Raw genomic sequence first — 19,342 nt, 5'->3', positions numbered from 1 at the left:
CCCCTAGTTCCACACAGCCAGCTCTCCCCCGCCTCCCCTCGCTGCCTCCTGCATCCCAAACTGCCTCTCAGCTCTTTTGACCTCTGCATTTGCCTTCCCTAATCCCACCCCCACCTCTCCCAGATGCACTCTAATATCTCTAGTTGCACCCCCCACCTCCCCTATCTCTGTGAGTGCCTCCCACCTCCTCCAGACCCCTGACCTTTGCAACTGCCCCGCAGTGCTACCCCATGTCCCCCACTGCCAGCGGTCCCATGTCACCCACTGCCAGCGGTCCCATGTCCCCCGGTCCCATGTCCCCCATTGCCCCCGGTCCCATCGGTAAAATCGAGAGAGGTGCCGGCGGATCCGCGTCCGGCGGCGGCCCCGCGGCCCGGCCGAGCCCGGCTTCCCCCGGCGTGCCCCGCCCCGCAGCCCCTCGCCCGTCATGTTGGTGCCCGTGTTCACGCTGAAGCTCAACCACAAGATCCTGCCCCGCATGGTGGCGCTGGGCCGGTACGACGGGACGCACCCCTGCCTGGCGGCCGCCACGCAAGCGGGCAAGGTAACGGGGCAGGAGCAGCCTCGGCGGCTGCGGCGCGGCCTGGCCCGGCCGAGCAGCCCCGGCGGCCGCCGCGGGAGCCGCGCTGACCCCGCCCGCTCCCCTGGCAGGGCTGAGCCGAGGCAGGAGCTGCGGGCCCGTTCCCCTCGCCCGGCGCAGACCCGCGGCCCGGCGCTCGAGCGGCGGGCGGGCCCGGGGGCGCGATGCCGGGAGCCTCGCTCTGCTGCGGCGTTAATAGCAGGTGCCGAAATGGAGCAGTAGCAGAGGCGCCCAGAGAGGCTGTGGAGCCTCCAGCCCCGGGGAGATTCAAAAGCTGTCTAGACACAATCTGGAGTAACACGCTCTGGGGGACCCTGTTGGAGCAGGAGGTCGGACTGGGTGACTTCTGTGGCTTCTGCCAGCCTGAAGCAGTTTACAAAGCCAAGTTGCCACGGAAACACGTTTTCTAGCAGACAGCGGGGTTTTTTGAAGCCATGGGTTTTGTCGTGCAGTTCTCAGAGCAGTGAGCCTTGGCACTGTTACAGACCAAGCTCTGTGCTGATAACGGGGCTGAGGTTTCTGTGGGTGATGCACAAACAGCCTGACGGGAACAGACAGCATCCTGTGTGCTCTGTTTGAGTTAAAAACATAAACAAAGCAGGATTAAGTACAACCTGACTAATAAAGCATAGGTTGAAGCATAAACCCACAGAGGCACTTAGGTTGTTAATACAGAGAGGGTTCATCTGTGATGTTTCCCAGCATTATTAATTTTATTTTGGCACCTTTAGGAACAATGTGAAACAAGGGTTTGTCTGAGGGACAAGACTGTACAGCCAGAAAGCAAACTGTTGAGCCTGTGATCCTCTGACTTGGCTCCAGGCAATTACAGTGACTGAGCATTGGTCAGTGAAAGTAAAACCATATTTATCGTTCATCCTTTTTAAATTAACCATGTTCACCTACAGATGGAGGTTACAGATATGTGCCAGGTAAATTGTCTTGAATGTTTGGAATGTTTTGCAAATACTGTTACCAGATGAAGGTAATTTGTTTAGTTTGTTGTTGCTCCCTTTGGTTTCCTATTTTTGCCTTACTCTGCAGACTTGTCAGTTGTAATTTTTAGAAACAAACAAAACAAGGATATTGCAATTCCATTAGCCAGAGCAATGTTTTTCCTGCCATTTCCCTTTTTGTAGTATAGTTTAAAGAATAACTGTGAGAAATACTATTATCAGTAAAACCCCCAGCCTTTTGTCCTCATTTAGGTTGAGTGACTGCCTTTTTCCCCATCACAGTTATTATCCAAACAATAATCTTTACTGTTTGTATACAAACAGATACATGTGTTGTATTAATAGTTGTATCTTTGTTTCTGCAGGTTTTTATTCATAATCCTCATGCCCGAGGACAGAGAGTAAACACAAACCGAATGGTGCAAAGTAACCAAGATTCAGACATTTCTCTTCTGAACATTAATCAAGGAATCACTTGTTTGACTTCGGGAGTGCTGAACCCTCAGCTGGGTTATGATTGTCTTCTGGTTGGAACACAGACTAATTTATTGGCTTACGATGTGTATAACAACTCAGATTTGTTTTACAGAGAGGCAAGTTGATTTGTCTGCTTCTTTTAAGTATCTCCGTAATTTTCTGTTTCTTTGAATTGTAAAAATTACAGTTTTTACATTACTTTGTCAACTAATTACGTGTCTGTGCTCGGCATTATTCCTACTACTATATTCAGAATGTTTTGTCTCTAGAATATTTGCAGTATTTCAAAATTAATAAATGAAAATTTACACTCACACATACAGATACACATTGCATTCATAAGTCCCATCACCTAGCAAGACCAACTTAAAAAAACCCCCAAACAATAGGCATTCAGAGCTCAGCTAAACTGACAGGGATAATGTTGGAATCTCTCTTCTTCAGTTGTGTGGTCTGATGTATTATTATCTGCTGTTTCTTTTTCCTTTAATGCTTCTCTGCAGGTTTCAGATGGAGCCAATGCAATAGTTCTTGGGAAGCTGGGAGATATTTCACCTCCACTTGCTATTATTGGTGGAAACTGTGCCCTGCAGGGCTTTGATTATGAAGGAAATGACCGTTTTTGGACAGTAAGGCCATGCATAATAGTTTTGATGTTATTAGAAGATTCTTTCAATGGCACTAAATCATCTTGATTTTCTTTTACTATGATAACTATTAATTTAGTTGTTGATTGTTCTTAATTTATCTCAGGCCTTAAACTATATTTTGGCCATGTATTCAGTGCATTCAGATGTTACTTGAACACTGATTGTGTCAATTGTTCTTTTGCAGTTGAGATAATAAAAATAATCCAGTTTCTGACAGCTATGTCCATCACTGAGTGCTGTCCTTCTCTTTGCAGGTTACTGGAGACAACGTTCGTTCATTAGCACTGTGTGACTTTGATGATGATGGAAAAACTGAGGTTTGTAAACATTTACACATGAATTGAGCTGTTCTTGTGGTCTTGTAGTGAAATGATAATAAAAAAACCTTAGATTATCAGATATAACTGACTTACATCACCAGTTAAAGTTTCTCATTTTTCTTTACGCCAGGAGCAATACACTGAAATGCCTGTGATCATCAGTTGGCAAGGCATCTATTTCAGTGGTATTTCTTGAATATGCTGATGAACTGTTTTAAATTTCACAGAAACAGCTTGCAAGCTTACACATAAAAGTGAACTTTTAAAAAGCTATTCTTTTGAAGAGCTTCACTTACACTTGGTAAAATCGAGAGAAATCTGTCTTCACATCCAGCCCTTCTGTTTCCTTAGAGGCACATGGGGAAATGAAATACTCTTTGCTTTGCTGATTTAAAATGACAATAACTTGTAACACACATCTTGCTGATAATGATGTGAGACAGCAGGAAACAGCTGCCATTCTGATCGTGCAGGCTAAAAGAGATAGGTGAAATTGTGAATTTGTATGGTATTCTCTTTTGGAAATGTTTCTTCATCCCAAATGAACAACTTCTGACTATGTGCTTCTGACTATGAATCTTTAAGAAGACTAATGGCTTTCTAGTATATATCAGATGCAAATCAATATGAAGTTAAATCATTATGCTAAAAAATAGTTACTTTTGTCATTTGTCTTAAGACTTCAAACATAATTACTTGAGCTTCTTTGTTTACTTCCTGAAAAATCCTCATTTGGAATATCCAATTGCACTATGTAATAGTGATGTGTAAAGGGCCTTGACAGTTTTAATGTGTTTTTTATAAGCACTAAACTGATACAGGCTCTGCTTGATTGGGATCTTTAGGAAGTGAAATGGTTTCAAGTTTTCAAATCAATTTCTGCACACCTCCTCTTTGTAATTTTTTAATGTGCTGAGAGGTGTTTATAGAAAGTGGAGACAGTGTCTAGGGATTCAGAAACCAGGAAACTGATCTATGGCACTAATTGCAAATGGTTTGCACTTGTGCTTTTAAGTGGGTTTTACTATATTTTTCTGCTTGATAGAAGTTCATTCTTGGCAGTTGGTGTAATCTGGTGCTACTTTGAGCTGCGTAGAGCTGGATACAATGTCTGACTAACTTGTTGGGCCAGTTACCCCAATGTGCATTTACTGAGCTGTTTTCAGGGTTCTTTTTGATCTTAATTATCTAGGTGATTTTAAAGGGTTTTTACTTATTTATTTACTTTTATTTGTGGCTTTTTTGAAACTGCCTCAGGTTTAAAACTGAAGTTCTGAGAAAATGCAAGAAGAAGCTTCCTAAATTATCACTTTGTGTCTTACCTGGTAAATGACTGTGTTAGCTTAATTTCTGTTCTTTCCACCCCAGTGAAAACAAGTTTACGTTTAAAATTTACTGATTTTAAAAACTGCATGAATATACTTTTAGTAGCTAGCAGAACTAACTTGTCACTGCCTTCCTGAGGATTTTTGGATTGATGAAGGTTACTTTCTGCCATCTGGCAGAAGACTTGTGGAGCAGTCTTTCAAATTTCGCTCTTTCAAATGTCTGTCCAGTGGAATGAAAATCCCTGAGGTGGATGGGGTGAATCAAACTAACAAAAAAAAAAAAATCTAGGCACCTCTGGAAAACACAGCATCACCAGTAATTGTTTCAGGATTGTGTGCATTTATCTGGTTGCCTTTTGCTGGTGGTTGCAACTTTGTCAAGAAATCTGTGCTTCTTAAATATGTTAATTGTTGCAAATAATTTCAATAGGTGCAGTAGACTTAGCTTGGTGTGATTTAGGTTGATGTAATCCGAAGCATCTTTACTTGGGAAAAGAAAAAGCCTTTAATATTTTTAAAAATAAAACTTTTTTATGGATTTGTATCTTTTTTGCCAAGTAAAGATGAAAGTCTCATGGGTTCCAGGTTTTAGACTTTGATTTGTAATTCTGTTTTTCATTGATTTGATGGATGACTTTATGGACAAGGCACTGAGCAGATCTGTTCCTCAATTTGTTTCTCAGTTTACAAAAGAGAACCTGACAATTGTCATGATCTTCAGTACAAAGTTTTCCACTAGGCTCCTTTCCAGTTAATGCATTTTACCTGGTGAACTAGGAAACAGGAAAAGAACTAAAATGTGGGAAATATTAAGGAGTGAGGATGCAAGAAGACCCAATTCTATGCCTATTGGTATAATCATTTACATCAAGATAAAGCTGATTTTACTTCTACTTGGCAGTAGTGGCAGCCACCACTTAGGCTGGAGAAGCAGAGATGGTTGATACTTGGATTCAGTGGGGTTGGTTTGTTTTTGTCTTGGGTTTTTTTTTTGTGTGTGTCTGTTTGGTTGTTCTTTTTAAATTAAGGATCTTCAGTGCAATACTTGCAACATGTCATAGATCTGTTAAAACTTCTTCATTGCTGGACTTGAAATGTTCATTTGTCCTCTGGATCCTGGTGCTTGCTTCTTTAGCTTGAATAATTATTTTTAAGGAGCACTATTTTTTTTTCAGCTTCTTGTTGGCTCTGAAGATTTTGACATCCGTGTATTTAAAGAGGATGAGATTGTGGCAGAAATGTCTGAGACAGAGGTAAATTATTTCTGGCTAACATTTATTATAGTTGCTGACAGAGCTGAAAGTGTTATGTGCTCTAAAGCTTCTCTGGTTCAGATTTATTGTGTAGGTAAGTAGTTACGTAACTATTTGTCACAGTATCAATTCTGCTAGAACTGTGAAAGTTTGAGTTTAATGATGTCTTTCATTATGCAGGGGGGGTTTTGCTTTGTGTATTTATAAATCTGTCACCCCACTGAGAAAAGTGACTGTTCTTGGCTGACAGTCAGGAGCCCGTGCAAGGGTGATTGAGGTTGCTGGGCTGTGATTGAAGCTCTTAGTGTCCCCTGAGTAAAAGGATGTCTTCTGCAGTTTTCCTCAAATGTTTTTGGTGCAATCATGATGATGTAACTTGTCCCTGTGTGTATATCCAGACAGTGCATGGCAGGGTAGAAGGGGAATTCCCAGGCAAAACTGGAAGATTATGTTGCAATTGGAGTTACACACTGGCTATATAAAAAGAGCTGTGGTGACTAAAGTGAGGTATGGGGGCAGATATGTTTACAGAGGAATAGGAGTAGCTGTAGGAGTTGCTGTTTAGCTTAAGATACCCACTGATTTTGGTTTCTAGGAAGGGAGTAAAATATCCTTATCACTGCATTTAGTGGTGTTCTCAGTCTTCTCACAGCTCTTTGGGACCCAAGATAGAGTAAGGTCACAGGCCTTTGTCCTTTAACATCTGAGGCCTCCCTGCTGCCCAAGATGGGACTAAAAGGCTTAGCTAATAAACCACTTAGGAAGAGCTATAAAAGACAAAGCCAGGCACTGTTCTGGAAAGGAGGTTGTTGCTGTCACTACAATTAGAACTGGGCCTGTAATGTGTCTTGCTCTCTGTGCAGTGGCTAGTCTGGTCATTAGATATTTCTAGTTAAAGGGTTGCCAAAGGTCTGCCACTCTCAAGTGTGATTTATTTCCAGATCCTCAGTAGAATTGTTTTAAGTTTACACCTGCAGTCATAGGAGGCATGTTATGATTCTACTGTTCTAACATAAAAGGACACAGCTGATCTTTCTTTTTAGGAAGGTAAATTCAGGGAACAGTGTCTTTGTGCATTGGGTTTGGTTTGGAAGTCTTGGGTAGTTTTCATTTTCTGTGTTTAATCACTTACTCTGGTGAGGCTGAAGGTGTAAACTGTTGTGATTCTTATAAATGGACAATAAATTTGGGTTTATTGTTACCTTTGAGTTTCTGACTGTTGCTGTCAGAAGGAAGTCTCCTATGCTACATTGTACAGAAGACCAGACAGATGATTGCAATTGTTCCTCCTGACATTAAAATGTCTAGTCTCAGTGTGTGGAAAAACCTGCATTTCCAAGTCCTGAGAACCTTAGCTCAATGAGGAATAGGTTTTAAAAGGAGTGAGAATCAGGCCAAGTTATGACTCTCAGGTCTTTCTCCAGAGTTTATTCAGGTGGGACCCTTAGCCTGGTGTTCCAGCTGTGTTCCAAAGAAGTCCAGCTGTGGCAGTTTTTAACAGATAAAAATCTTACTGGTACTGGGCAAAGATTTTCTACCAGTAATATCTCCGGGGCTTTTCTAACCCCGGCAAGTTGAACCTTTGGCATCATCAGCTCCTTAAGCTTAAGGAACATTGTGTGTAGTTTCTCAATGCGAGTGTGTTAGCACTGATGACCACAGGAATCCTATGAGCAGTTGTTTTGCTGCCTGTGGTAGGAAATAGTTGGTCAAAGTACACAGTTTGAGGGCAGTTCTGCAATCCCTGCTGAAGTGTCCTAACACTGGCAATATAGCTTGTGTGGGGAAATCCTACAAGGCCTTCAGTGATTTCAGACTGGTTCCTAAAAGTAATTGCCTCAGTATTCAATACTTCCTACAACAGTCTTACCACTTAAGAAATGTAGGGCTCATATGGCAGATGTATAGCCTGTTCCCTGTTAGTTGAAGCTGCACAAGTTCTCACTCCTGTGTCCTGTGTCTCCCTCCTTTCCCCTCCAGACAATCACTGCCCTCAGCCCCATGTATGGCAGTCGCTTTGGCTACGCTCTTGCCAATGGCACCGTCGGGGTTTACAACAAGGCAGCGCGCTACTGGAGGATTAAGGTTAGTCCATTGTTGGGGTACCATCACTGGGAGCTTGAAGGCTGCCTGGAGACTTGGTATCTAATTCCAGGTCATTCTGATGTTACCCTTAGGTGAACTTTGCTGAGCAGAGAACTTAATGTAATTTTGTTCTTACAAAATCTGCCTGGTTTTATAGGTTCATATAAAATACCAGGTCAGTTCCTGCAGTACTTTTGGGCTGTTGGTGGTGGTTTAAACAACAGGGATACAACCATACAACTAGGGATTCTTCAACTTAACAAGAGACATTTGAGGTCATGTTAGAATATCCCCTGGTTGAATCAATAAACTTTTTCAGAAGCTGAAATCTTGCATTGTCTATTTCAAGGTTGATTTTTCTCATCAATAGCAATTTCCTACTCCAGAAAATCAGTTTGACAAGATCCTTTCCTGATGCTCATTTTAATATTCTTAATATAACACAGAATAGTATATTTAGTAGCAATAAGAAGATTCCTCAAGAAGTGGCAGGAAGAGGCTCATGGTTTTCCTCAGTAGTCTAATTTTATGACCATGTTGAGGCCCTGATACTTTTTTTCCTAGATGATTTGGTTTTTTATACTTCATTTATGTGAGTTCTGATCATCTGCTTGGATGGAAATGTATTTAAAGGAGCTATCAGGTCCTTTAAAAGCAATGTACTAGATTAGTAGTGCAAGGGCTAAGATGTCACATATGTGACCTTAGTGATGCTCAAACTTTCTGTTAAGAGGCATAGTTGTAGTCCTTTCTGTACTCTCTCTAGTCTGATAGTCCAGTGTTTTGCAAGTGGCAAGCATGTGAAGTTTAGAGAACATACTCAAGCTTAATTTGTTCTTTCTTTTCTGCCCTCAGTCAAAAAACCAAGCAATGAGCATACATGCATTTGACCTGAACTCTGATGGAGTGTGTGAGTTGATCACTGGCTGGTCTAACGGGAAGGTGAGTTTATACAGGGGGAAAATGAGGAGCTGTGGATATGGGGGCTGTGTTTGAACAAGGCTGTTAAATTATCTGATGGACAACAACCAAAAATGAAAAAGACTTAGAAACCTGAGCACTGCAGATCTATTGCAATAAACCTAGTTTGGCTTGTGAGTCTTGTGCCAAATGCAAGATCAGAGAAAAGCTGCTTCCCCTGCTTAGCTCAGAGTCAATTGCTAAGGTGTGGCAGGTTCTTTCCATGGCAGCAGAGATCATATGCCACGTCCTAGAGTTCTTGAGTGTCTCTATTCAGGTGTGTCTTGAGGACACGTGAATAATCCTCTGCAGTGTGTTCTGAGTGTTCCCAAACTACAGGGAAGACAAAGCAGTTATGTAACAGGAGAGCAGCGTCAGTCTTGACTGTGGCAGGATTAATCAAGCATTACTTCATTTTATGTAGAGGCATTCTATACAGCTCAGTTTTAGTCTTTTAAGCCTGTTCCTTGGTATTCCCCTTTGCCAGTGATGACTGTTTTAACTGCCACATCTCTCCTGGATGCAGCTTGCCAGGTTTTTCTGTAAAGCTGTGCTTTTTTCTTCACACCTCTTATTACTGTCATTAGCCTGCGGCACTTTAATAACTTCATATCAAGCTGGCAGTCCGGAGCCCAGATGTGTTGTAACTTACATTGGATTAGATGTGTAACATTGTTAAAGAGAGAACTGTGGTGGTGAAACAGCAGGCCTTACAAACTGAATCCTGACTCCAGCCCCCGTGAGAAAGCTGACAGCTCTTCATGAGAACAGTCCTACAGCAGTGAAAAACAACTTGTTTTCCTTGAGAAAGAACTCTAGGACTGTGGAAAACAACCTGCTTTCCCTGAGAAGGAACTCTAGGACTGTGAAAAACTCTAGCCACCTGTATAAACGTTTTTACACTGTTAGGCAGGAAAATGAAAACTATATGTCACAAACAACTTATTCTGCACATACACACCAGTGGATTGAGTGACCAATCAATACAGAGTAACAACTTGTTACTGCCCAGTTGGGGCTAGACAGGGGAATGTTCTTTAAATGTTCAATCTAAAAAGATGCATGAATAAACTGGGATCTTTCCTCTTTGCTCCATAAATGTATGCCCTGCATCTTTCTTTACCGAGCTGCACAGCAACAGAGAACCTCTACTTGCTTTGCTCCTGTTCTTTTCCACTGGTAGTCTCTACCCAACTTGTTGGTCTGAAACAGTCCATAACTCCTAGAAAGAGTAATGCTGTGACCTGTGCTTTGGAAATTACACAGGGCATGGAACTGAGCCCACCTCACCCTTGTTATCGAATGAAAGATAATTGAAGGTTGTGGTATTTGTGTATAAAAATAATTCACCACACAAGGGCTGCACTTGAGAGGAGATGTTGTAAATACTGCATTAAAGTTATTTCTGGTTTAGTCCCATCACTGCTGCACCCTATGTGCATAAGCTTTCCAGTGCAGACTTGCAGTTCCTTCTATTTCCTTCCTTTTTTAGTTTTGTAACTTAGGGAAGCATTTCTGCAGAGAAGTTCCTTCTAGCTCCTTCTAGAGTCTGCCTAGAGGTCATTTCTTGCTAGTACTTTTTTCATGTGTGGTGTTTGGATGAGCAGAGCTGCAACTTCCCCTGCAGTTCTGTGAGCAGAGCTGGCTTTCAGTTAACAGCTCAGAGTATGGCATGACACGTGTTTTGGACTTGGCTTTTCTCTTCATGCTGAGGCTTGGAACTTTTTGTTTTTCCAGGTTGATGCACGCAGTGACCGGACTGGGGAGGTCATCTTTAAGGACAACTTTGCTTCCTCGATTGCAGGACTAGTGGAGGGGGATTACAGAATGGATGGGAGCACCCAGTTAATCTGCTGCTCAATTGATGGTGAAGGTAAAAGCATTGTTGATGATATTAACATAATACACAGCAATATCAGGCACATCACATCATCTCAGATTAGCTAAACATTGTTTTGGTTCCAACGTTTTGTGTGCTAAATTCCCTTTGCTTTATGTGCAGTTAAGGGAATTTTGAGTTATCCTATCTGCAAACAGGATTTTGAATATTGCCTTTTTTGTGAGAATCAGCATGTGTTTCATTATGATCCAAGAAACCATCAAAATTCATTTGTCTAATGGAAGAAACCCCATCCTAATGCAAAGATAATGATATTCAGTACAGACTCTGGTTCTTCAGGCTACATTATAATAGATGTATGTATAGGAAATCTTTTTTCTATGTTTTAATTCTTTGGCTGCTTTACAGTAGGTAAAGGTGTTTAAAGAACTAAGGGTGTGTGTGTTTTGGGTTTCTTCTGCAGATGAAGAGTTTTTATATTAGAAATTTTAGATGTTAACAGCGCTTTGTTTCCTGGAAAATGCTATCCTGAGACTGGAGAAGTGGTGGATTTATCCCACCATGCATTCAAGAAGTTAGACCTCGTTATTGTGAGTGGAAATAAATATGATCACAGATGATTTAAATAAGCTCAGTATGAATTTACAGGGATGGCTCCAGGAAAGACACTGGTGTGATTATCCGACTCCTTGGCGTCAGTGGCCTGAGACAAGCAGGTCTGGCACAACCCATTTGAAACAAAAGCCTGTCCTTGTTAAATAGCAGTGTGTTTTGCTGACTGTCTTAATCACAGGCTGTGGGGATTTGCTGCACCTGGGCTTCAGCCTATAAACCTTTTTCCCAAGCTTGTAGAAGGGGAGCATTGTAAGCAGTTCTGGAGAACCTTGTCCTACAGAGTTGTGTAGGTTGGTATCACTGAATATGATCATCCTTTTCTGGTGGGTCCATTGTAGACAAGCCTTGCACGATGGGGATCCCTTCAGGTCTTAGTAATTAGTGTGGCTGAGGTTATATAGACAGTGTTATTAGAGTTCTGTTTGGGACCAGCATCCTTTCACATGAGGTGTTCTCCTGTGTTGCAGTGGTTTTTGTCTTGCTCTCATTTTAAATGAATGATTCACTCAGAAATAATAAAGTGTGTCCTTTCATTGGGGGGCAGTGTGCAAGCTGAATGATTTCAAGTTCCTCTAGGCAGCAGCCATTTGCAGTCAGGCAGAATATTCTTCCCAGGTAAACGATTTTTGTCCCTGGCTTTCATTGTCAGAGCTGTAGTCAAGGCACACAGCCTTAGAGGAAAATGAAAGTTGTCTCATCACCTGTTCAGGTCCTCTGTCTCCACTGACAGTTAGAGGTATTTCCATAACTCTGTGCTCCACTGGGCTACTGGGAAACAAATCTTACCCCTTGAAGTGAAGTATCCCTTGATTTGGGGAAAAGCTAATGTCAGTCAATCTTGTTTACTGGCTGATTAAGAGTGACTTACAGCCACTTCCAGACAGCAACAACTCCTCTGAACAGCTCTAGAAATCCAGGTACACATTTTATTAATTTTGCATAATTGTAAACTTGCCTAAGCACCTTAAAGAGTGATTGCAGTGGGAATCCTCTTGCAAAAGGACTGGGTGCTGCACTTGTCTGGTCAGGTGAGTACAGCTTAAAGACAGGTTGGAAATTCACCTTTTTTTTTTTTTTTAAATTTAAATATGCGGTTCTCTTGCCTCAGTCACCAAGAAAGTGAGAGAGTGTGGGTCTAAATCAATGCTCAGGTTTTCAGCTAAATAGTACTAGCTGAAGACCAGAACTGTAGAGGTGGTACAAGGGAGTCATGTAACAGAAACTGAAGTTCTGGGCAGGCTGTTGAAGTCTTTGCTGAAATGGGCTATGTTTTGTTTTTGTACAGTCCGAGGCTATCTGCCAGGAGGTGAGGAAATGAAAGGGAACCTAATGGACACAAATGCTGAGCAGGATCTTATCCGAGAACTTAGTCAAAAGAAACAAAATCTGCTGCTGGAATTGAAAAATTATGAGGAAAATGCAAAGGTACTGCTTAAATAATGTGTAGGGCCAAAACACACCTTTGTGTTGGTATAAATGCAGAGTAATCTGGGAAGCGGTGGGGCAGTCCAGACAAGTCAGAGCTGTAGATTGTCAGGATGCAGTGAGATTGTCTGCTGGGGGCTCCTTCCTCTGCATTTGGCTTGCTCCCTGTGCAAGTTCAGAACTTGCTTTTTGTATTTTAATAATGCTTTCTTTGCTTCTTCCTCTTGCCAGAGCAGTTGTGCTTAGAACTGGATTCCCTTCAGCCTTGTGCTTTGGCTTATGACTGAAAATTGTAGTTTTCAGTCCATAAGCCATCTTGGGAGTCAGAGGGGATTGTGTGAGAGGATCAGGGAGCGCTGCCAGGATGTAGGAATCACACTTGTGGCTTGATGGTGGATGTTTCAAAAAACAGTCTGAAGAGAGAGCAAACTCACCTTTGAACAGCAAATGACCACCATGGCAGAAGCTTGGAATTCTGTAAGATTGTGTTTAAAATTGACATATGTGAAGTGTTTTTTGAGCAAAGGTTTGCATACAGAACTGAGGTCCATCCATAGTGAAGCCCATATTGTAGCCCAAGTGTCCACAGCTCCATGCCTAATCCAGCCACCACTCAGAGCTAGTTGGAAGTGTCTGGGAATTGCTGTAATACAACCTTCTTCTGAAAGAAAATAGAACTGACTTTTGTAAATGTTTTCTGGGTTTTTTGAATGAAAATCTTGAAATTCTGATACTGATGGGTGGTATGTGTTTTGTAACAGGCTGAACTGACCACTCACTTGAAGGAAGGTGTTGGGCAGAGAGGTCTGATTCCAGCAAACACCCAACTCCAGACAGCCCTCTCAGTTAATCTGGGCTCTGACAGCCAGTCTGCCCATGTGGAGCTGTGTATTTCCACCACAAATGGTGAGTGGTAACCTGCAACCACTGATATTCACTTCATGTAAAATCATGCAAATTTTTAGTTATATTTAGCTGGTAATTTGAATGTCTCCCCTTTATTGTCTGTAATGTCCCTTTTGTGGTTTCTTTCCTTTCACAGAGTTTTGAATCAAGCTTTGTTCCTTGGATGGGTCTTAGGGGAGAGGAGTTTGATGGAATTTGTTTCTTATTATGTGTTATTTTCTGAGGCAATTAACATTTAACTTGGATGAAACCAGCCTTAGTGATCCCTGCAGCACTTCTTGTGTTGACTGTAAACACCAACCCACAGCTGCATTAGTGAGGGTGTTGCATGAATGCAGTTGGATCTCAGCTGGCTTTGCATGCAAAGCTGGAATTAAGCCCAAGAGAGCAAATTCACCTTGCACCAGGCATGCTGAGGATGCAGTCAAGTCCAGATAGTCCTGGTCACCTGGGGTATTTTAACAATTCAGAGGAGTGATGTAAGGAGTCAAACATGCTTAATTCTGAAAACAGTGATGGTTTGTTGCCAGAGGACAGCTTTTAATTTGGGAACTGCTTTTTCTTCCTGTTGCTAAGACACAATCATCCGTGCTGTGCTGATCTTTGCTGAGGGCATATTTGAAGGAGAGAGCCATGTGGTCCACCCCAGTCTCCAGAACCTCTCAGGCTGTGTTCGTGTTCCCCTTACTCCACCCAAAGATGTCCCTGTGGATTTGCACATCAAAGCCTTTGTGGGTTACCGAAACAGGTGAGTTTTGTGGTGTGATCTCTGCTGGTCTCCAGAACTGTGGGACCAGGAAACAGCAATAATGTGGTTTCATGCTTGTCCTATGGGAAGTGCACCGTTAATTCCTGGGTGCCCTATTTCTCTGTCTTTATGAAAGGAGAGCTGGGATGCTTTCTTAAAAACATGGGTGCACCTGTGGCACTGAGTTCTTTTCCAGATAAAGTCTAAATGCTCTGGAATCACTGTGATCTGTTACGTTCTGGTTCTGCTTTTAGGGAAGGAATGCACATTTTTCCAGGAGATGTCTTATTATGGGTGTGTGGAGGGAATCAGCAGATGCAGAGACTCTATCCTGTCATCCCTTAGGGGCTGGGCCCTGGATTGTGGCTGCCCTGGATGGAGTACTTGAGCAAGCCTGGAGACACAGCTTTGTCTATCAAGCTGTAAAGTAACCCTGAACCCGTTTGGCTTCAGGGCAAATAGAAACACATGCTTGATTTCAAGACAACATTTTTCCAGTCTGCCATAGAAATCTCTCCATAGAAAATAAAATGTCTCTTCATAGACCCTTGAAAACAGCTTTCTTCCTGCTCACATCTGTCAGAAGTGTCAGTGCCTGAGGAGGCAGCATTCTTTCCCTGAATAGGGAGGCATATTTTGAGAGCTAGCCACCCACTGCAGAAAGACTGTATGGGACTGAATTCCCTTTCTGTTTTCTCTATTTGCCTTTATCATTGCTTTTAATAAGACTTCACCAACCTTGTAAAGAAAATACCCAATCATGTAGTAAAATTGTAAAAGTATTAGCCTAGAGAGTATACTTCAGTGGAAGGATTATTGAAAATGACACCAAAGGAGAGGAATCATATAACCTCATGATAAGCCTGGAATTTCCAAGTTTCAGTGTTTCTTCTGGGGAAGCAGTAAGCAGCTGATTATGTAACTGAAATCTGTGGGTGTCAGTCCCCAGCTAAAAAAGAACCAGGAACCATTGCAATAGGTGAATCCCTGCTATGTTATTAATTCTCTGTTTTTCTGTTGGGTTGCTTCCAGCACACAGTTCCATGTATTTGAGTTGACAAGACAGCTTCCCCGCTTTTCCATGTATGCCCTGAGCAGCCCAGACTCGGCCACAGAGCCCCTGAGCTTTGTTAACTGTACCATGAATGAGAGGCCACAAAGGGTGAGTTTCTTCTCTTCTTCCTGGTTTCAAGTCTTGCATAGGTGGAGGGTTTGGAATCAGCTTGAGATTCCCAGTAGGAAGGAGAAATCATGCAGTGAACTGCACTACTGGCCTTTGGAGTCTGTGTGTTTCAAGTCAACCCTGCTTTTTTCTGTCTTTAAAAGATGACTCAGTTGAGACACTCCAAGCATCAGGAATTCCTGCAGGAACTAAAGGCCTGAGATCAGAAGGTGTTTCAGATATTATCTTTTTTGCTGTCTTGCTCCTGCTGATAGCAGGAGACCTGTAGTGAGGGTTGAATTTTGTAAATGAGCAGAGAGCAAGAAAAAGGTGACATGGTGCTCAGGTAGTGGCTCAATTTCGTAGCAGTCTCTGATTGTTGGATTTGATTATTTTAGGAATATTCAGCTTTAGTGCAAGGATTCAATTGTCCTCATTCTAAGAAGTTCATGACATGGGGTTATGGGATGAAATTTAGTAAATGAAATTTCTGGAACAGAGTGTTCTGGTGCACATTATATGCAGGGACATTGTGTGGTTCTGCAGGCTTTACATGCAAGGGATGGCTGATGCTCTTAACTTTATTTTTGCAAGATCGTTATGTGGCTGAATCAGAGCTTCTTGCTGCCAGAGGATGCAGAGTTTCAGAGTGCTCCCTTCCGGGTTTGCTTCACTTCCCTTCGTAATGCAGGTCAGCTCTGCATCAAAATCAAGCCTGGTGGAGAGGTGAGTACCTCCCTGGACAAGGGGAACAGCCCTTCAGTGATACTCCAGTAAAACCAGTATACCCATAGAGGCAGTAAAAGTGAAGGATGACTAAACAGGCAGAGAAAGTACTCATGCTTTTGGAAACTTCTGTGTCTGTTTACTGTCAGTGGGTAAAATTCCAGGGCCTGTTAGTGAAGTAAACTGCTTAACCTGCAGATTTACAGGAAGGAGAGAAATTATTTCCTCATGGAATGGTTTCAGGAAGTCATAGTGTGGGGCACAAAGGCTGCCTGTAACTTCTGCCTGTAGCTGGTCCTGTGTGCACAGATGCCTCTCTATCCCAAACCTGAATAAAAGCCCCTTTGAAATCAGTGTGTTCTTGTTTACTTGAAATGCCAATGCCCTCTTGATGAAATGAAGCCTGGGTACCTGTTGGAGAGGCAATACTGCTGGGCAGTTTCAGATGTTCTGGCATGGAAGAGTGCTAAAGTGCTTTCTTTCCTTTCTGACAGATTTCCATCAACACAGATGATATTGATCTAGCTGGTGACATTATCCAGTCAATGGCCTCTTTCCTGGCCATTGAAGATTTGCAGGTGGAAGCAGATTTTCCTGCATATTTTGAGGAGCTACGGAAAGTGTTGGTGAAGGTGAGGAGGCTTTGGACATTTCTGAGTAGGCAGATAAGCAGTCACTGGGTTTTTTTATGAGAGCATCTCTAAACTATTTTATGTTTTTTGTGGAAATCAGCCCACAATGGCTTGCTGTGTATTCTGTGGGACACTCGACTTTCTGTCTTTGTTCTGTAGAACAGGCCCTTAGTCCCATCAGTTGGTTGTTTAGGATAAAGTAAATATGTTGTCTGGGAGACTGAGCTCTGGTTTTGGGTCAGCATGTGAGATGTGTATCTCAGTCTGCTCACCCTTTCTGGGAGCAGTGGGGAGTGAGGGGAAAGAGAGCAGTGTCAGGGATACTGGTTGGTTAGGTTGGGATGTTATTTCCTATTGCACTGGGCAGAGGTTCAGCCTGAACCCTGTGTGCCCAGGGTGCCAAGGAGCCTTGCTCATGCCTTGTTTGCCTTGGACAGGTGGATGAGCATCACGCAGTGAATCAGAGGCTCACTGCTGACATGGCTGAACACTCCAACCTCATCCGCAGCATGCTGGTTCAGGCGGAAGATGCCCGGCTCCTGGGAGACATGTGAGCAGTTGTTTCCTGGTTTGTGTGTTTGGGGTTTAGAATGGCCAGTCTTTGCTTTTCAGGAAGAAAAGGGCACAGGAAAACATTGGTGTGATACAAGAGTTGCCTAGTTACAATTTTTTATGTAGAATTGTACCTTCGATGGTCTCACCATGAGCTCTCCTTGAACCTTGTCATGTTCTTTAGGTAGGAAATCAGGGGAAGGCAAGAGGGCAAGGGTAGGGGCTTAGTGTATAGCAGCTGAGGTGAATCTACTTCAGGATGGTGAGATATGTTAGAAAGGATATATTAAGGGAAGAAAGCAAGAAAAGCTATCTGTGGTGTGTGAAATTTTGAGAACACCAGGAAAGAAACTTCTGGTGTCAGGTTTTCACTCTGATTTGCTGTTTTCTGCTAATTTCAAGCTTTACTCTGAAGAGCAGCAGTAAAGAGGCCCAAGCTACTGCAGGGCAGTAGTACTTTCACTGGGGAAAGTGGTGCCTCCACTTTGTCTTGCTGGATAAAGTAACTGCAAAAATAGGCAGTTCAGGGGTTTTTTTGTAAAATAATGAGTATAACCAGCATGTCTAGACAAGTCTGTTGTCTTGTAGCTGGCAGACATGCAGGTGACCATGGTAGCCAACACAACCATGTATTGCTACACCTTTATATTGACAAACCAGGAATGACTTTCTTGTCCTCAGAGATGCAAATAACTGGACTGATTGTTCCCCAGGAAAAACATGAAGACACGGTACAGCGAGCTGTATGATCTGAACAGAGATTTAATAAATCAATACAAAATTCGTTGCAACAATCACACAGAGCTGCTGAATAACTTGAAAGCTGTGAATCAGGCAATCCAAAGGGCTGGGCAGTTACGTGGTAAGTCTGTGTTTTTGAAAGCAGTGGGGAGTCTCAGATCCCCAGAGAGGCACAGAAGATGTGTCCTGTGTCACCTGGGTTAGTTAAGTGACTTCAGGCTTTTTGACCTGAAACTCAGTTAGTGGAAGTATCTTTCATTCTTTAGTCAGAGCCAATTATGTGTGACAGTCAACTGTGAGTGTCCTGTATAATCTGGGATCACAATTTTATAAAGAACAATTTGAAATAATTTCCAGATTTCTGAATGAGGCAGAAATTGATAGTTTTGTTGAACATACTACTTTAAAAATGTTTTTAGAATTACTTCAGTTTTTAGTTTATAATTCTGCTTTTAAAAAAAGCAACTACTAACTTAAGCAGGACTGTTTTATCTGCATTATTAGTCCTGTAGGTCTTTGGGGAGGGTGGTACTTTTCTCTATGTTTATAGCATTCCCCTTCCAACAAATTCTCATAAAACAGAGCTTCAGGGGATTCTTCTTTAAAGAAAGGATTTTATTTATGTACTAGGAAAAAGGTGGTGATTCATCATGTATTTAAAAAGCATTTGAAAGAAACCCCAAAATTTTCAGCCTGGATCAAATAAGTATTTCTACCAGTTTCTTACTCTGTAACTGACTTTTATTCCCTTTCTTTTCTTTTTTTTTCCTCCTTGCAGTTGGCAAACCTAAAACACAAGTGATCAGTGCTTGTCGGGATGCAATAAGAAGCAACAACTTCAACACCTTGTTCAGGATAATGCGTGTGGGAACAGCTTCTTCTTAGGGAGAGGAGCAGCAGCTGTGCAGAGGCAGTGATTCCATGCACTGAGCAGATAATGGGTGACAAGCAGTCAATTCAGACCCCTACTCCACTGTAGGGTGAATAATTACAGTGGTAGTGCTGTAGTTAAGTTGTCAGGTGAGAAATATTACACAGACCAAAACTCCATGAAGAGAGCATCAGAGTTTAAGTCCACATGTGGTATTTATGCAAGACAGAAGTTCAAACACTTATTTTTTATTACAGTAACTTATTTATGTATTTAAATATATTTTGTAGTTAAAGCATTGGTCTTTTCCATTAAAACATAGACTGGCTTGGCTGATTTTGTTCTGATTTAGTTGGGGAGATGCATACTGCTAAATTTATATGTTGAAAAAACCCAACCCAAACAACTTCTCTGATTTCTGCTGGATAGTTGATTTACACTTGAACTTCCTGTGCTGGAGAGTCCGGGGTTTCACGCAGGGGTGTGTGGCTCTTAAGCCAGATCTTTGACAGGTA

At 42.3% G+C, this 19,342-nt stretch overlaps 1 protein-coding gene across 2 annotated transcripts; it reads left to right on the top strand.

Annotated features, from left to right (window-relative positions):
* Positions 1-346: 346 nt before the first annotated feature.
* On the top strand, positions 347-19,149 carry BBS2 (Bardet-Biedl syndrome 2). Of its 2 annotated transcripts, XM_041400551.1 has the most exons (17): positions 347-544; positions 1,902-2,129; positions 2,517-2,642; positions 2,918-2,980; positions 5,487-5,564; positions 7,545-7,649; positions 8,505-8,591; positions 10,347-10,482; positions 12,350-12,489; positions 13,251-13,395; positions 13,972-14,143; positions 15,176-15,305; positions 15,900-16,031; positions 16,526-16,663; positions 17,101-17,213; positions 17,929-18,077; positions 18,735-19,149. In XM_041400551.1, exons 1-17 carry the CDS (start codon positions 428-430, stop codon positions 18,839-18,841), a joined length of 2,166 nt encoding a protein of 721 aa, XP_041256485.1. In that variant the 5' UTR covers positions 347-427; the 3' UTR covers positions 18,842-19,149. The 2 variants fall into 2 exon arrangements, with proteins under 2 accessions (XP_041256485.1, XP_041256486.1); XM_041400552.1 differs by lacking the exon at positions 7,545-7,649.
* Positions 19,150-19,342: the final 193 nt, after the last annotated feature.

The sequence above is a fragment of the Onychostruthus taczanowskii genome, unplaced genomic scaffold, assembly GCF_017590055.1.
Source record: "Onychostruthus taczanowskii isolate IOZ18803 unplaced genomic scaffold, ASM1759005v1 scaffold18, whole genome shotgun sequence".
NCBI lineage: Eukaryota > Metazoa > Chordata > Aves > Passeriformes > Passeridae > Onychostruthus > Onychostruthus taczanowskii.
This window is presented reverse-complemented; position numbering and strand designations above follow the sequence as displayed.